Raw genomic sequence first — 12,219 nt, 5'->3', positions numbered from 1 at the left:
CATGATTAGACTAGATGACTTCTAAGGTCTCTTCCAGATTATTAATCTATGATTCTAGATAAACATTTTATAGGTGGGGAAAACGGAAACTCAAGAGTTAAGTGACTTACCCAAGGTGACATAAGCAAGTAAATGTGAGATAAGCTAGTAAATGTGAGAGTTACTTATAGGTTTCCTAACTTGTAGTCCAGAGCTCTTTCAACTACACCATGGGCCTCTTTGTGGCAGTGGGGTTGTCCTTGCTCTTCCAAGCCACCTGTCAAAGATATACTAGAACTATGACCTTCTTTCTTTCTGGATCAGTCCAGGCTTCATCTTTCAAATTTCCTATTTCCAGTTATTTTCCTTTTAACTATATAATTTACTCATACCTTTAAGTATTTCTTCTGCTTAGGTCAATAAAATTGCAAAAAAAAAATAAGCTTCTGAAATGATTTCTTCCTTTTTTTTTAAATTTTGAAATCTTTGAATTTTTGTAGTATTTTAAAATATTTAATTTATATGTATATAAAAAGTTATAAAGGGCATTTAAATTAAACTTTCCCAAATTATCTATTTTCTAAATTTAATATCTATTTCTCTAAATATATATCTCTAAATCTTTAATCCCTTAAAAATCTATTTCTGTTAAATGTCAAAAACATTAAAATTTTTTCAACATTAAATGAATTTTTCCTGTTTTTCCTTTAAACATCTCCATTATAAAATTCATCATCATCATCATCACCATAACCATCAACAATAAATAATTCAAATAAGTGATTTATTATGGTGTTTATTTTTCTTTTAAATACCTTGACACAAAGGGTTTTAAAAATCATACAGAGCATTTCCCTCATACCCACTAAGAGGGTAAATAGCAAATGTTCCTTTAAACAAATATCATAATAGCATTCAGACAATAATTAATTTTCCCCCCATTTCAACCTAAAAATATACTACTTCCACAAGAATGAGATCACTATTATAAAAAGGATTTACAAATAAGAATTTAAGATTCCTCATGATCTTATGCATACCTGTGTACAAAGTTGCAAGTACCATCAATAGGGTCAATGATCCAGGTAGGACTATCTGTGAGAACACACTTTTCCCCAGCAGCAGTAGATTCTTCTGCAATGAACCTGTAATTAAAATGGAATCAGCATATGACTTATGAGGAATCCACTATTGTTCCAAAAATTCCCCATTTTGTATTCTTAACTGACAGAATGATAGGATCTTAGAAGGGATCACTAATCACTTAGACCAAAACCTTCATTTTACAGGAGAAATAGAACCCTTGAGGCTAATAGTCAATTTCTAGAAGAACTGTGTTAATTTTCAGCAGTTAAGAATTTTACCAAATGATTTAAATTCTTTAACACTTTAAAACTGCTTTGAACTCTAATTTTAAAAGGGACATAATTGTATTTAACTGCAACTACTATCCCCAAGGTTACAAATGAATTTTTTTAATTATCAGAGATGAAGCCTTTTCTCAGTCATCCTTCTTGACCTCTCTGAAGTATTTGATCCTCCCTCCTGAATACTCCCTCTCCTCCCTGAGTTTTTCCATTCATTTGTCTATCCTTTCTTCTTAGTCTTCTTTGTTGGGTCATCATCCATGTGTATTCTAGGTCTCTGTGCTGAGCTCTCTACTCTTTCTCTTCTCCCTTTTCTCTTCTCCCTCTCCCATCTTATCTCTCTCTCTCTCTCTCTCTCTCTCTCTCTCTCTCTCTCTCTCTCTCACACACACACACACACACACATACACACACACAATATCTTAGCTTCCACTGGTTCACCTATCAGTTCTACTGAGATGGATCCCCAATCTACATTTATAGAGTCCCAATCTATCTTTTGAAATTCAGTTCTGCATAACAACTCTAATGAACACATCAAGTTCAATAAACATTTACTGAGTTGCCTGTTGTAAGTGCTAGAGATTCAAAAAGAAGAAAAAAGACAGTTCTTGCTCTCAAGGAGTCAATCTAACAATACGAAAAAAAGAAAATTGGTACAAATAAGTTCTAACCAGGATAAAGGATTATGAACATAAAAGTACTCAAAGCAAGATGGGTTAAGAAAAGCTTCCTGTTAATGATAGGATTTAATTGAGATATAAAGGAAGATAAGAGATGAGAGGAAAGCACTCTAAACCCAAGGAATAGCAAGAGAAAAATTCCTGGACCTGAGAGATAGAATGTCTTGTTCATAGAAAAACAAAGAGGTCAAAATCAACTCAAATTCAACATGTACAAAAAGAATTTATTATCTTCATCCATCCCAACTCCACCCTCTTCCTACTTCCAGGGTACCATCATCCTTCAAGTCACCTATTTCCTTTTTTTTTTTTTTTAGGTTTTTACAAGGCAAACGGGGTTAAGTGGCTTGCTCAAGGCCACACAGCTAGGTAATTATTAAGTGTCTGAGACCGGATTTGAACCCAGGTACTCCTGGTCCAGGGCTGGTGCTTTATCCACTGTGCCACTCAGCCACTCCCAAGTCACCTATTTTCACAAGTTCAGAGTCAACCTTGACCATTCTTCTTCCCTCACACTCATATCCAATCAGTTGCCAAGTCCTGTTGATTCTACATCTCCAGTATGTTTTCTATCCATTCCTTTCCCTCCACATACACAGCTATCACTCTTATTTGGTAAACTCTCTCTTAGACGTCTACAAAAGTCTTATAATAATTGGTCTCCTTGTCTTAAACTTCTGCCCTCCAATCCATCCTCCAAACAGCTGCCAGACTGATATTCCTAAAACAATGTGTGATCATGCCCCTAACCAGCTCAGATAACATCAGTAGCTTCCTCATTCCTCTTGGACAAAACACAAACTTTTCACCTTCAGGTTCCAGCCTGCCTTTTCAGATTTAATGCAAAGTATTTCCCTTAATATAGATTTATCATCTGATCAAACTCACTTACTTGCTTCCTTGTACCTTACATTTGTATCTCTTATCTCCAGTCTCTATATCGGCCATCTCCCATGCCTGGAATACATTCCTTACTTCTAACCTCTTTTAGTTTTCTTCATAGTTTCTCCATAGTTTTCTTAGAAAACCAACTCAAACTTGCTACCTCCTATAGAAAACCAATCCTAATCCCCCAGTTTTTATTTATCTTCTCCTAATATATCTCTTTGGATATATTGTCTTTAATTTTCTTTTATATGTTGTTTTCTCCCAATTGAAGAAGAGCTTAAAAGCATTTTTCATTTTTGTCTTTGTAACACCAGTGCCAGTCACAGATAGGTACTTAATAAGTGCTTATTGATTCAAATTGATGGTAGAAAGACTTCATTATGATTTCCCCTTCTTCAAAAAAATTCTTGCTCTGTCATCTCTTAGATAATTCAGTAGTTAGTTGGCTTTTAAGGATATACAAAACTCATAATCCTCTCTAATTTTTTTCCCCAAATAGAATGAAGTAAAAGAAAGACGTCAAATAATATACAAAGAGATAGTAAAGACTAAATAATTTTGGACTATTTCACCAGAAGAAAAGAGTGAAGGCAGATTTACTCTAACCTTCAATTACATAAAAGGTATTGTAATATGGTACAAAGACCGTAAGACTAAGGACCAGTTCATACTATTCCTAGATCTGCTATTAATTCATTGGGTGCCTTTGGAAAAGTCAATTAATTTCTCTGAGCTTCATTTTCCTCATATTTGAAATGAGATAATTGGCCTTGATTGGTCTCTGAAGTTCTTTCCAATTGTAAAGTAAGATTTGATGACTCCATGATATAGCATACATATGATGATTTGGTGTTAAGTTCTCAGAAAAATAATCAAGAAGGAATGGGCTTACAACAGAATAGATTTCAATGAGTTATTGGAAAAGATTTCCTATTTACAAGAATTATGTGATACCCAAACCCACAGTTTAAATAAAGATTTGAAGGAAGTTGATTTGTTTTTTCTTTTGATCTTGTAATTCATGGAGACTTTCCACCCCTACTCCCCAGATGTTTTCCTTTTTTTGCTAGCAAAATATAAGCATAATTTGGAGGTGAGGTAGGGAAACAAGAGCCTAAAGAAGTGAATTTCTAGGAAGCCCTCAGTTTTATATCCATGATGTAACAGTAGATTATTATAAAATAATTGCTTTACACCCAGAGTTCAGATTATCTCCACTTTTTAACAAAATGAAACTATATCATAAGGCAAATCATTTATTTCCTGTAAGAGCAACTGGTATTTATATTCAGTTCAAACTAAATATCTGATGACAAATTATGAAAAATTATGCCTGAATCAATCTACAATTTAAACAATAAACATTTATTAATTTCCTCTTATGGGTTAGGCATAGTATTTAGTGGTAAAAAATAACTGAAATAACAGAGGAAAAGGACCCAAAAAGATGAAGTGAATTATTCAAATTCACAAAGCCAGTTAGCAGGAAAGACAGAAAGAGAACCTAAGTCACCAGAGTCTCAGACCAGTGCTTTTTTCATTCAACTTAAGAAATGTAAAATAACAATGTAATTAAAAGGTAAGATTACAAAAACAAATGAATGTTCTTCAAGATCTTAAATTCTTCTGAAAATATAGCATATAAAGGTGAAATACACAAAAAATTATAAAGTTCTGTGAAATTAACATAAATCCATTATAAACATAAGGGTCCTAACATACTATATAGCATATATATAAAACACATACATATATAATTATGATGTGTCAGAAACTTGACTGATTTTATTATATCAATTGCAATAGACATTAATTATTTAGCAAACACTAATTTGTTTGCCTCCTTAAAATTTAGGAAAGCCTTGGAAGAATAATTTGGATAGCTTACATTTCTCTATTTTTTTTTAAAAAATTAAGTAGTATTTAAACTAGTGTCTTCATTTTTCCTTCTCAAAATTCCCTGAAGCAAGTAGAATCATTCAAAATAATTCTTTTTTAGAAATCACACCTTCCTCCCTTCTTTGCAAAGGATATAAGGTTTAAGTTACTACAAGGTACATACAACAAATACATAAATATATGTTGTTGTTTGTCCTTTGTTCTCCATGAAGACTATGACATGGGAGAGGTGATGCCATGCATGAGAATTGGATTTGAGTAAGGAGGGTACTATGGCAAGTCATCAGCCTCACTTTTTCCTCTGTTGCCATTTGTGACCACATATGAATTAGGATAACTGGAAATGGCCCTGGATGGAAGGCAATCAGGGTTAAGTGACTTGCCCAAGATCACAGCTAAATGACTCATAAAACTCATAAAATGCTGGGATCAAATCCATCCTCCACTACTTATTAATGACCCTAGGCAAATTGCTTGTCAGCCATTTCCTCATTCAGAAAATATTAGCACCTACCTTTTACTATTTAAAAATCTATACAAATGCTACTTATTATTATTATTATTATTATTATTATTATTATTATTATTATTATTATTCTTTGTCAGGGTCTCCCTTTGGGACCATGGATGTGGAACACTGAAGATGTCAGTCTTTTGCTGGTTAGCTTTGTTGAACTGATTTCTCCCCCCCCCTTTTTTTAATCCTTTGTTTTAAGTCAGTCAGAACTTTCTAAGAAAGCTTTTTTTCATTCTGGGAATCAAAAATAATTTTGGTTGCATTATCCAATATGTAAAGAAAAGCAATATGGGATAAGGTTGGAAAGGTAGAAAGAATGTCACCAAATTGAAAAAACTTTGAATGCCAAAGAATTCTGTATTGTTATCAAATAAATAGCAGAAAGGCACTGAAGATTTCTTAACAGTAAAGTGACAGATGTAGACCTATGACTAAGGAATAGTAGGTTGGTAGTAATATAAAGAATATACTGAGGAAAGGGACAGTAGAGATAGAAAGGCCTTTGCAACAGTCAAGGCAGTGATAAAGAGGTATGATCGAGAGAGGTGTTATATACAGATATTAGAGAGGACATAGTAATTGATTATGTATGAAAGGTGAAGAAAAGAGAAAAAGTCAGAGATAATATTCTTTAATCTGATCCTTTGCACTGACATTCTACAGTTCCTCCTCTTATTGGCTAAATTCTTTGTGAGTTTCCAACAGGAGGTGTATCTGCACCCTCTTTTCTCATTTTATTCTAATCTCAACATTCTATTGAAATTGTTCCCTCCAAAATTAGTAATAACCTTTGAATGGACAAATCTAATGGCTTTGCTCTCAATCTTCATCATTCTTGACCTCTATGTAGTTGCCAGTCATCAACATCTTCTGGAGAGTCTCTCTTCTTTCTAGGTTGTTTTTTTTTTTAATGACACTACCCTCTCTTGATTCTTCTTCTATTTATCTAATCATTTTTCAGTCCCCTTTACTACTGTATCTTCATCTAGGTCATGACAACAAACTATGTGGGAGTCACTTCAGGTTCTGTCTGGCCACTCTCTCTCTTCTCTTTATTTATTATCTTGCTTGATGATCTCATTAGCTTCCATGGATTCAATTATCATGCCTACTAAGATAATTCTAAGATTTCATGTTGTCATTGTTCAGTCATTTCAGTTGTATCTGACTCTTTAAGACCCCATTTGGGGGGAGGCTAGGTGGCGCAGTGGATAAAGCACTCCCTGGAGTCAGGAGTACCTGGGTTCAAATCCGATCTCAGACACTTAATAATTACCTAGCTGTGTGGCCTTGGGCAAGTCACTTAACTCCATTTGCCTTGCAAAAAAAAAAGGCCCCATTTGGAATTTTCTTGGCAAAAGATACTGCAGTTTGTCATTTTCTTCTCAGCTCATTTTACAGATGTGAAAACTGAAACTAACAGGGTTAAGTGACTTGCCCAGAACTGCATAGCTACTAAGTGTCTGAGGCCAGATTTGAACTCAGAAAATTGAATCTTCTTGACTCCAGGCTTAGCATTCTATTCACTGTGTCACCAAGATTCCATTTCCTGTTCTAATCTTCTTCCTGAGCTCCAGTTTTGTACAACTTACTACCTTTTTAAGATATTACAAATTGTATATGTGGTAGGTATCTAAACTCAACATGTCCAAACCAGAATTCAGCATCTTTCTTTCTCCCAAGTATTTCCTTCTTTCCAAATTTAAGGGAAGTCACCCAGGCCTTTAACACTGACGTCAAACCAGACTTCTTACTCTTTCCCACTCACATATGCAATCTTTTATCATATTAAAAATGATTCTTTAGTACCAATGAATTATAGTTTTTAACACAAATATGACAAAATTTATCAGTACTTTTCTGCACCTATCTGGCACACACATATAGTTTTAAATGTTCTTTTTATTGTGATTATCTTGCCAATTTTGAGCCACCATTATGTCCCTGGTATAAATCTAAATTAGAGTGAATGTTTCTTTGAATATATTGTTATTGTCTTTTAGCTATGATTTGAAATATAATTTAGCAAAACTGATTTATAATTTTTTATATTTCCTCCAGTAGTTTAGGTTTTAAGGTTATTTTTGTCTCATAAAAGGATTAGAATTGTCTTATTTTTTTTAAGAATAATTTACTTTCTGAAATAGTTTTAGAGATCTCTTTACTTTGACAACTGTTTTGTGTTGGTTAAACTTATCTAACAAACAGAGATAAACACAATGTCTTTATTCTATCCTTTTATTTTTCATAGAAAAAAGCTTGTTCGGGGCAGCTAGGTGGCGCAGTGTACAGAGCACCGGCCCTGGAATCAGGAAGACCTAAGTTCAAATTCAACCTCAGACACTTAATAATTGCCTAGCTGTGTGACCTTGGGCAAGTTACTTAACCTCAATGCCTTAAATAAATAAAAAAAATTTAAAAAAAGAAAAAAGAAAAGTTTGTTCCAATCAGGTTTACATGATTTATCAATCAATAAACCTTTATTAAGTATCTAATGTATAATAGGCACTGTGCACAATGGATACAAAAAAGAGGCAAAAGATAGTCCCTCTCCTCAAGGAGCTCACAATCTAAAGGAGAATATCACACACATGTACACAAACAAGATATATATAGATATAGATATGATAAATAGGAAGTAATTAATGGAGGGAAGGAATCTGAATTAAGGACTTGTAAAGGCTTCCTGTAGAAGATGGAATTTTAGTAGGGAGTTAAGGGAAGTGAGATAAGCCAAAAGGCCTTATCTATATATGTTACATGTGTCTAATAATTTATGTATTGTTCCCTAGAAAGCTTACTCCTTCAAGACAGAAACTGTTGTTTCCTTTCTTATAATCTCTAGTGTTCAGCAGACTATCTCACACAAAGGTATCCTCAAATAAATTTTAAAATGTATAACTAATATTTGTTAATTAATGTTGAATTACATCTCTCAGTCATAATCTAGATTTCTGCTTAAAGTGTGACCTTTTACTGCATGTATATACTCTCTCCCTTCTCCCAACCAAACCAATACTGAAGTATTGCTTTTGGAAAGGACATGTTTATCAACTCCCCTTTATGTGCTGTTTTCCCCCTATTAGAAAATAAATCCCTTAAGGACAGAATGAATTACTTTTGTATCCGTATCTTTCAGCAAAGTGCTTAGCATACAGTAATTACTTAATAAATTCCATTTTTACTATTTCATTCACTGCCCTTTCTTCTGTGTTGTACATTTTGATTTTTGCTCTAATTAACTAAGGCTATGAATGTAATCTTCTAAAAAACACTGATGCCCAAGCAGTGGATAGAGCACTGACCCTAGAATCAGAAGGACTTGAGTTCAAATTAGGGTTCAGACACTTACTGGGCTTTGATAAAAGTGTTGGATGAGTCTTCTGCCTTATAATTCTCTTTGTGAAGAAAGCATACTTTGTCCATTTATCAGGTATGTATTTTTAATTTTTTCCCTATCCTCCCTGAATCTGTTTTCACCTAGGAATTATCAAGAGTCAAGTGGCATGTTAACTTAGTTGGGTGGACTTCCGGCCAAGATGGCGGAGAGAAGACAGGCACAGTTCTAAAGTCTCCTGAACTCTTCCCCATCTATCACATGAAACAAACCTCTTAAAAGAAATCCAAACCAGGAAACCCAGAAAGAAAAGCCAGAAGAACAGCTACCTCAGGATTTGTATCCCGCAGCAGCCTTGGATGAATCCGGGCAGGTGAGTCTGGGTTCCAAGGGAGGATCAGCCCCAGATCAGCCAGATTAACAGCTGAATTGGAACCAGGAGTCTGAGGGCCCGAGAGCAGACCTGCTGGATCAGCGGTGGGGCTGGACGAAAGGGGCTTGGGTCCTTGGGAAAGCAGAGGCACTGGTGTTGGTGTTGGTGCTGGTCCCCTGGAGCTCGGGGACCAGGCTGGGGGAAGTATTCTGGTGCAGGAGAACGGCAGACACCATCCCTAGGCTCCTCGGGTCCTAGGAACTCTGTGGGCATGCCTCCATTGCACAGAGGCCTCTCCTCAAACAAAGGCAAATTACTTCTGCCTCAGGCCCAGGTGTGTGAGCAGAAGAACCAGCCCAGCTGAGGAATCACCTCAGGCCAGGGTAAAGCCCACCATTGATTGAAGGCAAGAGAATTCAATAGTTCCAACTCCTGCCTTTGGGCAAAGGGAGAAGGCCTCCCAACCAAGGTCACAGACACTCCAGAGAGGGCAACCAGCACCTCCGACTGGCCAGCCAGAGACACTGCACTCAGTAAAGCCTTCAGCACTCTCAAGCCCAGGTGAACCAGCCCCTCCCCCAACTCAAAGTCTTAGCATAATGAAGAAGGGTCAGGGGAAAGGTGGATCCATAGAAAAATTCCTGGAAGGGAAAGACCCCAACTCAGAGAGACCTGGAACCTCTGAGGAGAATACAATCTGGTCTCCAGCACAGAAAAACTTCCTTAAAGAAATAAGGAAGGAGCTTAAAAATTTGGGAGAGACAATTAATACCTTAGAAAGTACAATTGGACAAACACAAAAGGAGAATAAATCTCAGATCATTAATTGGACAATTACAAAGGGGATCCTCAAATGAGAAAATGCAAAAAGAAATTAATTCTCTCAAAACTTCAATTGATCAAATGGAAAGCTCTTTCCAAAGTAGAATTGACCAACTGGAAAAGGAGTTGCAAAAGGTTAATAAAGAAAACTCCTCCCCCCAAAAAATAATGGAGTCTACAGAAACTAATGACTCCATGAGACAGCAAGAGTCAGTTAAACAAAATCAAAAAATAGAAAAAATAGAAGCAAATGTAAAATACCTCATCAACAAAACCACTGACCTCGAGAATAGATCGAGGAGGGGCAACCTGAAAATTATAGGACTTCCTGAAAACATTGAAGAGAAAAAAAGCTTAGACTTAATATTACAGGATCTAGTGATGGAAAACTGCCCTGATATCATGGAATCGGAGGGCAAAGTAGTTACTGAAAGAGTACATGGATCCCCACCAGAAAAAGATCCTAAAATGAAAACACCAAGGAATGTTGTGGCCAAACTCCAGAACTATCAGATAAAAGAGAAAATCCTGCAAGCAGCCAGAAAGAAACAATTTAAATATCAAGGAGCCACAGTAAGGATCATGCAGGACCTGGCTGCATCAACTTTAAGGGATCGAAGGGCCTGGAACGAGATATTTTGAAGAGCATAGGAGCTTGAATGCAGCCAAGAATCCACTTTCCTGCAAAGCTGAGCCTTCTCTTCCAGGGAAAAAGATGGACATTTAACAAAACGGAAGAATTCCAAAAATTTCTGATGAAAAGACCAGAGCTAAACAGAAAATGTGGACATCAAACAGGAGGTTCAAGAGACACATGAAAAGGTAAAAAAGGGGGGGGCAGTAAAAGGAAAAAAAATGCAATCCAGTAAGTTGAAATTGGCTAAACCCCAGCATGGGGGTAAAAAAAAAAAGATTCTCATAAACCTTGAAAAATGTAACTCTAACAGAGAGAATACACCCAGCCAGAAATGATGGACATTCATGACCTATCCATGAGACTATTATCTAATGGGATGTAACTGGCTTTAACTCCACTTGGAAGAAAGACTCTAATAACTCTCAGGAATTTTGACTCTATTCGACAGAATGTACAGAACTAGAAGGCACAGACACTCAGAATTTTCTATGACTTAGACAGAAGGATCTTAAAAAAAACCACTACTGCCCTGAAAAGGGGAGCAGGAAAGAGCCGGGGGGGGGGGGGGGGGGGGGGGGACTGAATGGAGTAAATCTCATTACACTAAGAGGTACAAAAAAACCTATGGCAATAGTGGGGAAGAAGGGAACAGAGGAGAAACACCTGAATCTTCTTCTCATCAGATTTGGCTTAAAGTCAACCTACACATACTCAGTTAACTTTTAAAACATCTAACCTTTCAAGTATTAAAAGGGAAAAAGGGGAGGGGGGGAACAGAGAAAGGGAAGTGGAGTGGGGGAAATAAGGGGAAATAACAAAAGGAAGGGAAGGGAAAGGGGAAAGAAAAGGGGAGGGTGTGATATAGGAGGGCAAAAACACTGAAGGGGGTGGTTTTGAGAAACAAAAGACTGGGGAATATGGATAAAAGGTGGGGAAAGGGGGGAAAAATACAAACAGAGGGAAGATAGCACAGAGGGCAATAAAGAATTAGTAATCATAACCTTGAATGTGAATGGGATGAACTCTCCCTTAAAATGTAAGCAAACAGCAGAATGGATTAAAAACCAGAATCCTACAATATGCTGCTTACAAGAAACTCATTTGAAGCAGAGAGATACATATAGAGTAAAGGTAAAAGGTTGGAGCAAAATATATTTTGCTTCAGCTGAAGTAAAAAAAGCAGGGGTAGCAATCCTTATCTCAGACAAAGCAGCAGCAAAAATAGACAGTGTTAAAAGAGATAAGGAAGGAAACTTTATCCTCCTAAAAGGTACCATAGACAATAAAGTCATTTCAATATTGAATATATATGCACCCAGTGGGACAGCACCCAAATTCTTAGAGGAGAAGCTGAAAGAATTACAGGAAGACATTGACAGCAAAACTCTACTAGTGGGAGACCTCAACCTCCCGCTATCAGCTCTAGATAAATCGAATCATAAAACAAACAAGAAAGAAATTAGGGAGGTAAATAGATTGTTAGAAAAATTAGATATGGTAGACTTATGGAGGAAACTAAATGGGGATAGGAAGGAATATACCTTTTTCTCTGCAGTACATGGAACTTATACAAAAATTAACCATGCACTAGGACATAAAAACCTAATGATCAACTGCAGAAAGGCAGAAATAGTGAATACATCTTTCTCAGATCACAATGCAATAAAAGTCATATGAAATACTGGGCCAAGGAGATACAGACCCAGAACAAATTGGA

At 36.1% G+C, this 12,219-nt stretch overlaps 1 protein-coding gene across 1 annotated transcript in view; it reads right to left on the bottom strand.

Moving 5' to 3' along the window:
- Window positions 1–12,219, bottom strand: part of IMPA2 (inositol monophosphatase 2) — an 82,031-nt gene that overhangs the window by 30,002 nt on the left and 39,810 nt on the right. Inside the window, exon 3 of the mRNA XM_074207237.1 lies at window positions 1,020–1,124. Coding sequence (XP_074063338.1) covers window positions 1,020–1,124 — 105 coding nt within the window. The remainder of the gene's footprint in view (window positions 1–1,019; window positions 1,125–12,219) is intronic.

Source organism: Macrotis lagotis, chromosome X, assembly GCF_037893015.1.
Source record: "Macrotis lagotis isolate mMagLag1 chromosome X, bilby.v1.9.chrom.fasta, whole genome shotgun sequence".
In the NCBI taxonomy this organism is placed as follows: domain Eukaryota; kingdom Metazoa; phylum Chordata; class Mammalia; order Peramelemorphia; family Peramelidae; genus Macrotis; species Macrotis lagotis.
The sequence above is the reverse complement of the archived record's forward strand: the minus strand, read 5'-3'. Positions and strand labels throughout refer to the sequence as shown.